This window comes from Dothidotthia symphoricarpi (assembly GCF_010015815.1).
Source record: "Dothidotthia symphoricarpi CBS 119687 unplaced genomic scaffold P153scaffold_15, whole genome shotgun sequence".
Classification (NCBI taxonomy): Eukaryota; Fungi; Ascomycota; class Dothideomycetes; order Pleosporales; family Dothidotthiaceae; genus Dothidotthia; species Dothidotthia symphoricarpi.
In genome coordinates, this window is record NW_022985022.1 from 627,382 (window position 1) to 640,894 (window position 13,513).

At 50.1% G+C, this 13,513-nt stretch overlaps 8 protein-coding genes across 8 annotated transcripts; 4 read left to right on the forward strand and 4 right to left on the reverse strand.

The window, feature by feature from the left end:
- Positions 1-69: 69 nt before the first annotated feature.
- On the reverse strand, positions 70-2,356 carry P153DRAFT_368599 (uncharacterized protein). The gene is made up of 4 exons (XM_033668550.1): positions 2,273-2,356; positions 1,437-2,217; positions 476-1,386; positions 70-302 (listed from the first exon to the last, which is right to left on the reverse strand). The coding sequence occupies exons 1-3, from the start codon at positions 2,307-2,309 to the stop codon at positions 543-545; spliced, it is 1,662 nt and encodes a 553-aa protein (XP_033521675.1). The 5' UTR covers positions 2,310-2,356; the 3' UTR covers positions 70-302; positions 476-542.
- On the forward strand, positions 2,352-3,802 carry P153DRAFT_63321 (uncharacterized protein). The gene is made up of 6 exons (XM_033673311.1): positions 2,352-2,719; positions 2,773-2,849; positions 2,897-3,053; positions 3,101-3,212; positions 3,283-3,474; positions 3,549-3,802. The coding sequence occupies exons 1-5, from the start codon at positions 2,630-2,632 to the stop codon at positions 3,393-3,395; spliced, it is 549 nt and encodes a 182-aa protein (XP_033521676.1). The 5' UTR covers positions 2,352-2,629; the 3' UTR covers positions 3,396-3,474; positions 3,549-3,802.
- On the forward strand, positions 3,803-5,200 carry P153DRAFT_63380 (uncharacterized protein). The gene is made up of 3 exons (XM_033673312.1): positions 3,803-4,240; positions 4,290-4,545; positions 4,598-5,200. The coding sequence occupies exons 1-3, from the start codon at positions 4,136-4,138 to the stop codon at positions 4,969-4,971; spliced, it is 735 nt and encodes a 244-aa protein (XP_033521677.1). The 5' UTR covers positions 3,803-4,135; the 3' UTR covers positions 4,972-5,200.
- A 403-nt stretch (positions 5,201-5,603) lies between these two features.
- Positions 5,604-6,003, reverse strand: P153DRAFT_368602 (uncharacterized protein). The gene has a single exon (XM_033668551.1). It carries the CDS (start codon positions 5,889-5,891, stop codon positions 5,724-5,726), a length of 168 nt encoding a protein of 55 aa, XP_033521678.1. The 5' UTR covers positions 5,892-6,003; the 3' UTR covers positions 5,604-5,723.
- Positions 6,004-6,743: 740 nt separating this feature from the next.
- On the reverse strand, positions 6,744-7,548 carry P153DRAFT_387835 (uncharacterized protein; the record flags this gene model as incomplete). The annotated part of the gene is made up of 2 exons (XM_033670689.1): positions 6,744-7,446; positions 7,502-7,548. The coding sequence occupies 2 exons, from the start codon at positions 7,546-7,548 to the stop codon at positions 6,744-6,746; spliced, it is 750 nt and encodes a 249-aa protein (XP_033521679.1).
- Positions 7,549-8,232: 684 nt separating this feature from the next.
- On the reverse strand, positions 8,233-9,075 carry P153DRAFT_387836 (uncharacterized protein; the record flags this gene model as incomplete). Its single annotated transcript, XM_033670690.1, has 2 exons — positions 8,233-8,830; positions 8,882-9,075. 2 exons carry the CDS (start codon positions 9,073-9,075, stop codon positions 8,233-8,235), a joined length of 792 nt encoding a protein of 263 aa, XP_033521680.1.
- Positions 9,076-9,370: 295 nt separating this feature from the next.
- P153DRAFT_295426 (phosphopantothenoylcysteine decarboxylase) lies at positions 9,371-10,168 on the forward strand (the record flags this gene model as incomplete). Its single annotated transcript, XM_033664028.1, has 1 exon — positions 9,371-10,168. The coding sequence occupies one exon, from the start codon at positions 9,371-9,373 to the stop codon at positions 10,166-10,168; it is 798 nt and encodes a 265-aa protein (XP_033521681.1).
- Positions 10,169-11,719: 1,551 nt separating this feature from the next.
- P153DRAFT_296072 (Pkinase-domain-containing protein) lies at positions 11,720-12,722 on the forward strand (the record flags this gene model as incomplete). The annotated part of the gene is made up of 3 exons (XM_033664067.1): positions 11,720-12,170; positions 12,220-12,572; positions 12,633-12,722. The coding sequence occupies 3 exons, from the start codon at positions 11,720-11,722 to the stop codon at positions 12,720-12,722; spliced, it is 894 nt and encodes a 297-aa protein (XP_033521682.1).
- Between the last annotated feature and the right edge of the window lie 791 nt (positions 12,723-13,513).

The following is a 13,513-nucleotide window of genomic DNA, read 5'->3' on the forward strand; positions in this document are numbered from 1 at the left end:
GCACTCGCGAACCCATGTGGGTCAAAGCTTGAGTAGAATGATCACGATGGGACTACGAGAACAAAGTATGTGGAACAGGAGTTGCTTTTGATTGTATGGTCATGGTATCCTCTGCAGCATGGACAGTAAGCTCGAGAAGAAACGCGCCTAGTGCCCTGGACGTCGTAGAAGAAAAATATTCAAGTAACCACGCTTGTCATGCCTATGATACATCGTTGATCCTTCATTGCAATCGCTATGAAAATGACGGCTCGCCGGGGTTGAAACGGATATCGTTTCTTCGTCGCTGAAACGGGAAAGGTCTGCTTGGAGTCAGTATCTGATCCAGGCAATCGATGTGGATATCGGAGAGTTGGGTGTGATTGCGTTCAGTAGGAACAATTGGAATTGATATTTGGCCCTCATGGTGTGTAAGGAGTACATTGTATCATCATGCAATCATGGAAAGGGGAGAGTAATGGAGGGGGTTGCTTACTGTCACTCATTTGAACTCAAACAGAAAATGCCCCTTGGGTGGAAGCATACACTTTGATGTCGACGCTTCAAGCCTTGGCCTTCTTCGCCTTCTTCGGTTTGGCAGCAGCGGCTTTGGGCTTCTTGTCCTCGACCGGTGCAGCAGGAACGTCTTCCACGATAGGCTCAGGCTTTGCTGACTTCTTGGCCTTCTTGGCTTTGGGTGTTGTCTCGGCGGGAGCGACTACTACCTCGACGGCACTAACCTCCTCGGCTACGACATCTGATTTACGCTTCTTGTCTTTCTTGGTGTTCTTCTCGGCAGCAGGCTGAACCGGGGCGGCTTCTGTGGGTGCGACCTCTTCTTGAGCCTTGGCGGCCTTCTTTCCCTTCTTCGCCTTGGGTTGCTCGGCGGCGGGGGTCTCCTCTACAGGCGCCTCAGTCAACACCTGCTGAGGTTCACCGTTCTCCAGACCAGTCGCCTGCTTGGGGACATCCTCGACAGCCTTGAGCGCGGGAGCGTTGTACTCGTAACCGAAGTCCTCTTTCAGCTGCTTGTTTCTCCCCGATCTCCGCTGGTTCTCGTTGGTGACGCGTTTCTCCCACTGGGCTCGCTCAACACCGCGTGCCATCTCCAACCCAGCCTTCTTGTTCTTAGGGTCGACCTTGAACCTCTGGCCAGCACCCTTGAAGAGATCAGGATGAACTTGCTCTTCTGGGACGAGCTTGCACTTGAGGATATGCCCAAACAGTAGGTAGTTGTCCATAGTCCTGGCAACAATATCTGCAACCTCTGTGGACGCAAACTCGATGAAGGCGTAGTGTTTTGAGGCACCGGTCTTCTTGTTGCGCGAAAGGCGGAGACGGTTGACTCTGCCAAACTGAGAGAAGTACTTTTTCATCTGAGGCTCGAAGAACCCACGTGGAACGCGACTAGATGCTCGGTTAGTCAAATGGATAGTTGCTTTGAGCGTCGAACATACCTGACGTAAACAACACCGGGCTGATTGTTCCGGGCGGTAAACGCAGCTCTTTCGGCGGCTTTTCTTGCCTTCCTGTTGAGTGTGGGGACAGTTGCATCTTCGTCAAAGTTCAGGTCATCCTCTGGGTCTGTATCATCGTCTTCGTCGCTATCGAAGCCAGCGAGCAGAGCGGCGGTCTGATCATCCACTTCAGCTTCGTCATCCACGTCTTCTGACACCGGAGTGACTTCAGATATCTCTTCCTGAAGCTCTTCCTCGGGCTCTTCTTGTTGTTTCTTACCGCCCTTTGTCTTCTTTGACTTTTTGCTTGGGACTTTGGCCTCGGCTTCGACTGTGACGTCTTCCTCGACAGGCGCAGGATCAACTTGCTTGCTCTTCTTTGCTTTCTTGGTCTTCTCCTTTGGCGCCTCAGGCTCTGGTGCAGGCGCCTCGTGTACTTCTACTTCGATGACCTTGGCTTTCTTTCCTTTCTTTGGCTTTTCTTGTGCCACCGGGACGTCGACCTTCACGGCAATAGACTCAGACTCGTCGCCGTTGACCTCGACAGTGACCTTGGCCTTCTTCTTGCCCTTAGTAGCCTTCGCGGACTCGGGAGCAGGCGCATCGTCTTCAGACATGAAGTCGGCAGCTTGCTTGCGGGCAGCCTTAGTCTTAGGAGCTTTGGACTCGACAGGAGCAGGAGCAGTCTTGACGGCTTTTGGCGACTTGGCAGGTTTTGTGGAAGTAACAGCATCATCGGACTTTCTAGCCTTCTTCGCCTTGGGTGCAGCATCTGGCGCGCCTGGGGTGAGGCATTAGTGAGTGCGGTTTGACAATTGCGCAAAACAATGACTTACCCTTGCGCTTCTTGCCCTTGGTATCTTCGACAGCCATTGCGTTTGTGTATGCGCTTGCAGTTGTGTGGTGGAAGACGATTGGTGTTGTGGTGTGAAGAAAAGTTCCTAGCTCGAGCTCCTTCCACCTGAACTTTTTTCGAGTCGCGCTAAGCAGATTGCCAAGATTTCGCGGGTGGGCGGTGAGCAGCGGCCTTTATTGGACCATGCCTCTCCACCAGCAGCTTCAAGTCACGTACCTAGTAGCCTTGTTCTACTGTATGCCTCTTCAAGCTGCTTTGTTCTCCATTCAATAGCCTACCGTTCCATCTAATCTCGACAATTGACCCTCACCCACCAACTCTAGCTTACTTCAAGACAATGGCACCTGGAATCGACATGAGTGATCGCAACGCCTGGGATGATTCTTTTTTGCAGAACTCGTGGAATGATGCTGTGACTGAATACGAAGTTGGTTCTTATTGAATCAGCACTTTCAAGCCACACGGCTAACGTTTTGACAGAAATATCATAGCATTCATAAATCCGGGAAGCGACTTGAAGATGTTTTGTCAGACGAAGAATTGAAAGAACTCCGAGAGTAAGTGGGAACTGTCATGTTTACCTGTGCAGTGCTAAATATCTCAGGGACCATGGAGACTTGATAGAAGAGACAAACACAGTCGCTGTCGAGATGGATGGCGATGGCGATGGCGATATTGATGTGGACCAGGAAGGCACCGAGACATCACTTCAAGAGACCAGTGTGGTTGAGGAGATTGGCCAAGCAGAGACTCAACCACGGGTACGATCTAACACGAACTGTGGCACGACATGTCTGACAGATGACAGGAACTGAGAGCTTCCGGAAAGCAAGAGCAAGAGCAGCCAATAAGAACAGAAGAGCCGGCGCTGCATGAGGGGGGACTGGCCGCTTCGATGCCATCCGCGATTCTCGAAACAGGTCCGTATTTGACTTGACACTCCTTGCTTCTAACCTGTCCTAGCAAGTGACAATTGCTAACTTGTGGCAGTGCAAGACGAAAATCTCAAGAATGCCATGATGTCTTGGTACTACGCTGGTTACTATACAGGTCTTCATGCAGGACAGCAAAAGACGCCAAAGGAAAACCTGCCGAAGCAGTGAGGTGATGGGAAACTGCGAGCACTGGAAATTGTGCATTTGAGACAAAATCGATGCCCAAGACTCAATAATATGTAGAAAGGTAAGTCGGAACATTGGTGATCTTAGCGATAGTGATTCTGAGTCTAATATTTGCGTTTTACTGACTACTTTCAGTTTTGGACCCACCCATTTCCACAAGTTTAGGCCGCGCGATGTGCAGCTGTTACTATTTGCTGAACAAGCCGTCTTTTAGCCATATCGTCTAGGTGTTTTTACTACTTTGGTCCTTGCGACGTACACGGAAAGATAAGGTTACCTGTTCCCGACCGTGCTCAAACAGATCTGCGACGCTACCGCGACAACCTCGAACTCATTTCCAACATATCAGACTTCAAACTACCCCGCCACTAGTCACAACGTTGTGTGCCTCGCCAGGAATCTTTTCGATTTGGCAGCTATCTTCACACTACTGAAAGTCGATACTCATCGAACAGGGCATGATGTTTCGCCATGGGGAAGGGTTATTTGCCGTCCATCGGACCGTCAATCTTACACATCGATTTAAGTAGTGACCTCTCTGCCACGCTTTATCCATCCTCATTATTCTGCTTCATAATACTCTTGGTCTCGCTTCGCTCTCTTTTTTCACTATTGTCATTGTGTGGCCCCCTTGCTCTACCATACCCTACCCATTCCGCTAGCTTGCAGCGCAGGCTACTACGCTCTTTTCGACGCTTGAGGCGCCATACAACATAGTCATAATGAAGCATGTTACTGTACTCTCCCTGGTGGTCAGCCTTGCTGCCGCTCAGATGTCTGTCATGAGCCTTGCACCTGCAGCATCCAACGGGCCGATGACACATACCGTAAGTATCGTGTGGTGCATCTTCGACAAGCTTTGCTGATAGAACATAGATCGTTGTTGGTGGACTGAAACCAGTAGAGACTGGAATGGCAGCTATACTAGGATACACTCCTGAGTCAATCACGGCGAACCAAGGCGATATGGTCGTCTTCAAATTCATGCAAAAAAACCACACCGTTACGCAATCGACATTTGCCGAGCCATGCAAAAAGAAGGAAGGAGGCATCGATTCGGGCTTCATGCCCAATCCTGATGGCACGGCGGACGTACAGTTCAACATGACTGTTACTACCACAGACCCACTGTGTAAGTCACCTACTGATGCCAGCAAGAGGACCACAATTAACACTAGGCACAGGGTTCTACTGCCGACAGCAAACAGGGACGCACTGCGGAAAAGGCATGGTCTTCAGCATCAACCCTGCAACAACAGGCGATAAAACGATGGTTGACTTCAAGCAACTCGCCATCAACCAGAACGGCACTGACCTGAAGCTCGGCGCTATCCAGTCCGTTAATCCTAATGCTGCAGCCGCTCCTACAACCGTAACTGTTCAGGCTGGGACAGGCACTGGCGCTAGTGCGCTTGCAACCGCGACAGTCGTTGCCGGTCAGGGTACCAACAGCCAAGGAAACACATGCTCATGCAGCTGTTTGTGTGGCACGAACTCGTTCCCGGCGAATGCGGCAGTCAACAACTTTGGTGGATTTGCAGGTATGATGATTGCATGAGCATCTGGTCCGAATGTCGTAGGAGCGATCAACGTCTTTTTTCAAACCATGTTATGTAGCAACACTTTTCTTCGAGATGGGCTCCTGGCGGGCATTTGAGCCCTCGTCTCACCTATGTATTTCTTACCTTTGAGCTGACGGCGTTCGCACTATACCGTAGTCTGCATCTTGCCATGATGTGGTCTTTCCCTATTGGCAAATATGAGAATAGATAATTCAACAAGAGTCATTTTGGTACAGATTCCCGACTAAATCGTACGTCACCTTGCATTCCAAATCTCATTGATGCAAATGGGACAGTCAGCAAATCGGACTTCACATAACAGACCATGAACCAATGTATTAATAAGTCAACAACCCAAACACCCATCAGCTCCTCGAATCCAACTCCATCTAAAGCCCATTGTAATCTCACCCCCTGAAAACCGCATGCTCCCCGTTAAGTCTATCGTCCTCATCGCCAGGCTCGTCGCTGGCAGTCTATTTCTTGGCAGAGGCATCGGCCGCTTTCTTAGCTTCGGCTACACACCGCCGGTCAGCAAATCCTCGGTCCAAAGCAGCACGCATTCACGTTTCCATCCAAAGATTTTGAGATCGTTTAGAAAAAAAAGGACGACGATGAACGTACCAGCAACTTGCTTCGCGCGCATGATCGCCGCAGCGTCGTCCTTGGCACGAGCCAGTTCTGCGCCGGAGGCCTGCATGCTACATCAGCCACAGTCGTTTTCGTTCGTCTTCCAAGCGTTAAATTGTCAGCACATACGTTGTTCTTGCCCTTCTACAACATCATTCTCGTCAGCAAGCATTCTCCTATTCACATGCACAGACGGCTTCTGTGGGGGGCAAAAATATCGTACCTTGCCAGCCTGCTCCTTGAGGTTCTTCTCACGCGCCTTGTCGCGCTGGTTGCCACGGGCCATCTTTACTGGGTGCAGGAGGTTGAAATCTGTGTATTAGAGGCAAAAGGTGCTTTTGAGGCGGGAAAACTTTCGGACCTGTGTTGTTGCTGTTGCTGACAGTGGAGGATAAGAGTGAGGACCAGAATCGATAAAAACATCGGTTTGTCTAGCTGCTGGCGAATGGGAGTAAGCGCGATCAGATCGACGCTAGGGCCTTTATGATTTAGGAGAGACGCCACGTGGGCATTATCAAGGGAAGAAATGTTTGCTCTACTCTGTGAAATTTCTCTTTTGCATCCATTGTATTGTTCGTTGTAACACGCAGTACCACTGCCTTGTCAAACAGTAACCTGATTTTGTTTGTCGCGAACCTGCTCGAACAGATGATAGATAAGATACCAATCTCACGTGTAACTTCAATTCATTGTGAAGCATAGTTTGAACATGTCAGTTGAAACCCCGGCCAGCATGAGCTTTGCGGCATATGTGTGGACTTCTGATGCGAGGCTTGTTGTTGGATTAATGGCCGAGAGGGCGTTTGCGAGGATGTGAAGCATGATCAAGGTTTCACGAATAGTTTGCAGGTTGGTTACTATTGCATTGTGTGTATATTACTGCGAGCATGATAGGGAATCATGGTAAGTGAACATATGAAAATAGAATGGGCATCACTAACCGCAACAAAATCGAGAAGAAGTCTTCCATACAAGGTTACCTATGGAGTGAATGGACGGTACGCCAACTATCACAAGCATCCAAGACAGCATACTCTCAAGGCTTGGACACACCCAAGGATCCCGATATGCTAGTCGCCAATGCATCCAATTGTTTTGTCAAGTGGCAGTCAATTCGAGTGGAACTGAGTCCAGGCCTTCAGACTCGCTCATCTTGTTCCGTCAGACAAGCCTGTCTTTCTGTTTCGCTCTCATGCTTGTGGTAATCGCAGAGGTTGAGACCGGAGTCCCTCGAATTTGAAAAATCACCTCGTGCAATTCGTGCATAGCGGCGCAGTATACCGGCCAGGAATGTGTTCGACCACTGTGCAACTTCGGCTTCGATCCAATGATCTTCGCCGCCCCCGTACGAATACGCATCGATGAGGAGACGACACAAAGGTGACTCCTTGTTGAGATGGTCGAACGCGTATGCGATATCCTCATCATAAGGCAGAGTTATCTCGGGGTCTTCAAGGTGATAGAAAAGTTCGTCGATAACCTTCGTGGTCAGATTTTTGACATGATATTTGTCGGCGAAGATGTAGAGGTGGATGAGATTGCCGGACTTCCCAAGCCCACCATGTTCTCCCTCGCTTATCCATGCCTTCTCCAACCCTTCGTCCGCAGCTCGTCCATGATCAGGAAATCGCTGGAAGTAGAGCCAATGCACAAAGAACTCGAAGATTTGTGGATCATCCTCTTCTAGCTCGACGATCTTGTCATGGGCTTCTTTGAAGTCCCCCGTAAGAGCAGCACGGAAGAACCTGGAGTGCTGAATCAGAGGCTGTTCGTGAACGACGAAGCGTTGCTGGGCTTCACCTTCGCCGACAAGAATCGTAGCGAATTGAGGATCCGGGGCCCTATAAACATTTTGTCAATTTTGTAAGTGAAGAATTGAAGTCACGGATTACATACGATAAGCGTGGTCTTCGCCCATTAACCGTCTTGTTGTCGGACACCATGGTGTATATTGAGTCGTGGACTTCGCTGGTTGAGCAGTGTGTCTGAGAGTATTGGAGTACAGGTTTGAAGTTAGTGGAGGGAAGCTTATAACTATTGGTGGATCTGCGCGTGAAGTAAATTGATGGTGAGTGAGAGACGCGTCGGTACTGCTGTTCTAATTCGAATGTGAAATCGCCTTGAGCGAACAGATATATCGTGAATTGGAGCTGCTTTGTGCACATGGCAGCTGGAAGCCTGGATAGTGTGCTTCCCGATTCATATGGAACATAACAATCCATCCAGGGTGGCGGGTATCTCATTTGTTCCTCGAACCCATTCCTTGAGGCTGTATAGTCACACGTCTGGCTTTTTGAAAATAGTCAACATTGTACGAAAACGATGAAGTTACTGGGATCGACTCTACTGTGCTGCATCATCTTCTCAGTCGCCAGGAATTCTTTCACGCGGAGTCGGAGCCGCAGTCACCGTCAAACCCCAACTGGCGTTAGAGCTGACCCACTTATCCCTCTTTCCTCGACCCTTTTATCCTGGGACCGTGAAATTGACTGGGTTTAGTCAAGTTGGCTGCATTGTGCTCACCAATATTGGCGGTTATTACATGCAAACGCAGGCCTCTAAGAACATCGGCGACCTGCTTTGCTGAATTTTTTATCGTTCAGTAACGGCGCTGGAAACTGCCCCAGTCACGCCTTTCTTCGAGTACTCCTTCGAGGACTCTCGGCCAACGCATCTGCTTCTGTGACCTTTCGTTTCATGTTCGGCTTTGGTTTCTTCTCGACAGGTCGCTCTTCGGTAACCTCTTGATCTTCGCTCACACCATCGTCTTTCAAACCTTGGTCTCCCTTCTCCATATCGTCGCCTTCAACATCGATATTCACACTCTCCTTACCCAACACCCATGCGACTCTCTCCACGTCCACAGCACTGACCTCCAGTCTCGTTGTTATCTGCTCCACTCTTGTGACGAGCTGCACATACTCCTTCGCGTTGTACTTGATTGCCCGCTTCCAGCCCCCAGGACTCCCTGGCTCATCCCACATGCACCATCTGAACAGCTCGTCCGAGAAGAAGGGGATTGTTTCTGGCGCGAAGGCAGAGAGAAGGAGGGACGCTGTGGCGGGGCCTATGCCTTTGAGTTGTGTAAGGAGTTTGAGCGCTTGCGATGGATCGGAGGATTTGGGAGTGAGTAGAGAAAAGGCTTTTCGCGTTGTGTCCTGAATGTAATCTTCGGCATTACTCTGCACGAGCTGCAGCAGCTTTGGACGAAACGTGCCGTGTTTACTGTGTATAATTCAGTTTGACTCCTTGGATGTGTGCGGTTTTGGAGCGTACAGTTTCCATTCTACAAGCTTTTCCACTCCATTCTTCTCTAATTGCGCGTCTCCGGCTTCTTTCCGCTTTGCTAGACCATTCGGGATCGTGTCGTAGCGCAGTGCGTCTAGTTCTTGGAGTTTATCTGGGACTGTGGCGGGATAACGGGCGAGCGTGCTTTGAAACGTTTTCAGAGAAATTGTGGTGTGCTTCATGGTGGGTATCGTGAAGACAACTGCATATCGCAAGGATGGACGAGCACACGCGACGCGACGCGACGTCATCTAGTGATTCGGACCTGATCTGCTGCGATGGATGGTTGTTGCATACCTTCCTAATCCGGAAGCCGTCCGTAGTATCGATAAGGCAATATTCGTCAGACCTCGTATGGCCATCTGATATCGCCTACACTTCACAATCACGAAATCATGTACATGCAGCGCCCAAAAGCAGAGACACTAGTTTGAGCCAGCTGGCCATATTACGAACACAATACGCAACAGTATCAACATGTCCGTCCAAATTCAAGATATCAAACCTTTGCATCTCAAGCCAGTACAGCACCAGCATCGAGAGTCACCGCGATGCGATCCGTTCAACTTCCGTCTTCGCGATGACAAGATACACCTCTTGCTCTGCGCATCAGGCTCTGTCGCAACGATAAAGATACCTAATATGATCCAAGCGCTCTCGAAGCATCCCAACGTCGCGATACGGCTCATATTCACGTCCTCCGCGGCAAACTTCTTACAAGGCCAAAGTAAAGAACAGCCCTCGATAGAGGACATAGGAGTACTACCGAACGTAGAAGGGATTTATTTTGACGAGGATGAATGGAGTGAGCCCTGGGTGCGAGGCAACAAGATCCTGCACATTGAGCTGCGACGGTGGGCAGACATGATGGTTGTCGCGCCGCTCAGCGCAAACGCACTTGCAAAGATTTCACAAGGATGGTCGGATAACTTGCTGCTGTCAGTTGTACGGGCGTGGGATACAACGGGCTTGATCGACCCGGTTAGAGACATCCCGGGGGTTGAGTGGCCGCAGGGGAAGGACGGGGAAACGAAGAAGAGAATACTCGTCGCACCGTCAATGAACACGGCGATGTGGCATCAACCGATAACGACAAAACAGGTAAAGATCTTGGATGAGGAGTGGGGAGTTAAGAACGGGGGATGGTTTGAAGTGTTGCAACCGATGGAGAAAGAGCTAGCGTGTGGGGATATCGGAGGTGGTGCAATGAAGGACTGGAGGGAGATTGTGCAAGTCATTGAGGAGAGGTTGGGCCTGATTGCTACCGGGCTATGATGCGAGTTCTTGAATACTGGACACTGGATGCTAGGCATTCGACACTGACTGGACATTTCGAACCACTTGGATGTTGTACAGCTACCGGGATTGGATGCCAGCAAGACCGCGTCTTGGAGGACCATGTTTAGTGATGAGAAGTTACAATGACTTTCTGCCGCCTTGAGGGAATCTTTGCCTTCTGTGCAAACTGGACATCCCATACCTCGTGGACGAGAGGAAATAGTTGAACGGACAGCCCCCACTTGGTATTTGTAGGCCTTTTATGCGCGTTCGTCACAATCAACGCCGACTGCCAGAAGATCTCAATACGCCGATTGCTGTTAATGACGGTACCTGCTGAGAGTGGACGTTAACTAGCGATGGAGGAGCACAATGGCCCTGTTCTGGCGACAGGAAAAAGCTACTCTACAAATTACTCACCACACGGACCACCAAGATTCCAATCCTGAAAGACCAACACGACCGGCATACCACAAACACTGCATGTAACAGGGCCAGCGCTGGCTGAAAGGCCATCTAACGACGTACTTGCTCTCAGAGTCACGTGCATGCGACTGGTGGACGACTCCAACGACACACTCCGTTCACATCACCGTGGCCATGACAAGCTCAATATGTATTCACGGACGCTCCAGGCAAGCATTATCGTGTTCGACTGCAAGCATATCTCCGCGAGGCGCGACGTGGTCGCTGAGTAAGGAAGGCAATTCGACAAAAAGGCAAAAAGATAACCACCCCCAGCATCTGCTGACCCACACCGCCGCGATTCGAACGAGCGTCCCCGTTCGAATCACCGGTGCCTCCTGGCGCGTCAACCCACAAGACCCTCGAAAACCCACTGTGCCAGGAGCCCAAAGTCGAAAAGACCCAAGATGAGGAGTGCTATCGTTGTTTGATGAGAGACTGTAGAATCAATAACTATATATCAGTAAAGTCAACTCAGTAGAGATCTTTCTCCTAGGTGAAGCTCCGCTGTGGTATTCAAATGTTGGGTCGCTGACCACTATTGTGGAGACTGGAGTCACTTTCACCTCGCTGAACCACGGTACGAGTGGGGCGTCTGCCTGGGAGATTTTTATGGTAGCCTGTCCAATAGGTTAGATACCACTTTCACCCGAAGAGATAGTCATAACAAGCGCCGCTCCTTCCAACGAGAAGAGGTGTGTCGCAGTTTTGTTTCTCTGGATATTTGCTATTACCACTAGTCAGCTTTTTCTCAATCTGCACTTACCACTGATTCTTAGGTCGCAACCATGGCACCAATCATGCCTGGAATAGCACAGAACGCAACCTCACCCTCGACAAAGGCTAACCACAGACCTTGGGTTCTCACATATCTCATGTCTTCCGTGCGTCTGTTTGCTAATTATGGCAGCTTTCACCACTGACAATGCATCTCAGATATTGAACACTACGACCAAGGTCGGCGCGTTAGAGACTCAAGGACCCAACAAGATCACCAAAACTACCAAGACTAAGACTCACGTTAAACCCACACGTCTAAAGCAAGTCTTGGAGCGGCTGTCCATCGTAGAAGAGAACACTCCTATGTCTCTTACAAGCGAGCTACAATCAAACGATGGGTCGTCACTGCCAGACCATCAGACTCTCCAACTGGTTGACTTCGAATTGGGTAGTTCTCTCGGACGTGGAAAGTTCGGGCGTGTGTATCTCGCCCGGCACGTTGGAACAAACTATGTGTGCGCCCTCAAGATTGTCTCAAAAGCGCAGTGCGCAAGTACGGAAGAGGAAACAATGATCCGCCGTGAGCTTGAAGTCCATCAGAACATGTCGCACAAGCACATCCTCAAGTTACTTTCCTGGTTTCACGACGAGAAGTCAATCTACCTGGTGTTGGAGTTTGCGCCTGGTGGTAGTCTGTTCTCGCGATTGACGAAGCAGCCAGAGGGTCGATTCGACGAACACACTGCGGCAAAGTACGTAGCGCAGATGGCAGAAGCGCTCAGGTACATGCACAAAAAGAACATCATGCATCGAGGTACGTTCATCATCTGCCCTGCAACGGTTACCTACTGACACGCTTTTAGACGTCAAACCGGAAAATATCCTTTTAGGTCTACACAATGAGATCAAACTCGCCGACTTCGGCTACAGCGTACACTCAAAATCAGGCTCCCGCTCCACCATCTGCGGAACCACCGATTACCTCTCGCCCGAAGTCGCCATGATGGCCCTTGATCCGAACCTAACGCAAGACACGTACACTAAGGCCGTCGACCAGTGGAGTCTCGGTATCCTGACCTACGAACTGCTGGTCGGCAAGGCGCCGTTCGAGATGCAGAGCACAAAGGCGACGCGGAGGAAAATTGCGAACTTCAAGGGGAAAGGAGTCGAGTTTCCAGGCTATGTGTCGAAGGCAGCACAGGAATTTGTGTTGAAGGTGAGTTATTGCTGGGTTCCAGAGACCAATAATGTATGGTTACTGACTAGCGATACACAGCTTTTGGATGTAGATGCTGCGCAGCGGATGGAACTTGATGATGTGTTGACGCATCCTTGGGTTGTGAGGCATGTGCAGAATCCGATATAATCGGGACTGCAACCTTTCGATCTTACGATGGAGCGGGCGGTATAAATCTCCTTGCTGTGCCGATGGATACACATGCAACTTTGTGAGGACTGTGAGGGAAGCATTTCAATGTGTAGCATGTGGTAATGTTACCTCTTGGACTCATAAGCTTTACGACGCCGTCACTTCGCGCAACGTTTGTATGCCCAGCTTTTGCACGTACATGATCTAGTCAACACTGCACCGAGACTTTTTGTGTTACAGACGAGTCTACAGATCAGGGCCAAGAGCAAGATGGGGGCTGGACTGGCCTGCTCGGCCTTAACTGTTAGGCTAAACGCTTCCTTTTTCCTCATTCGCTTGAATCGCGTGCGAGCGTCTGAAATACATACACGGTGAGTCTTGTCGAATTCTCAATACAAAGTTCGAGCGGTCACAGTCTATTTTTGTTTGTAACCTAAAACTCCACTCCTACCGGTGAGGCACAGAAAGCTTCTGACGGGTCCAAGACATCTGCCTGGTTTGGGCGTGGTTGCCAATGTCATTTAGCCTAGCGCTCCACTAACCCGTTGATAAGGCTGAGCCCCGTTCCCCGCAATAAACTCCTGAGACCCACAATTGTTTGCGGCGAGTTGCTGTTGAGTTGCGACATTATTTCTACCAAGCCGAATGATTCAGAGGCCCGCAACATCTAGACGGATGAGACAAGTCTTTCCGCTGATCGCGCACGGCATACGGAGTGGGACGCACACTACGGCCGATCCCTTTACAACATGCGTGCTGTCACACCCGACGCCCTTCTGCTGTGCCCT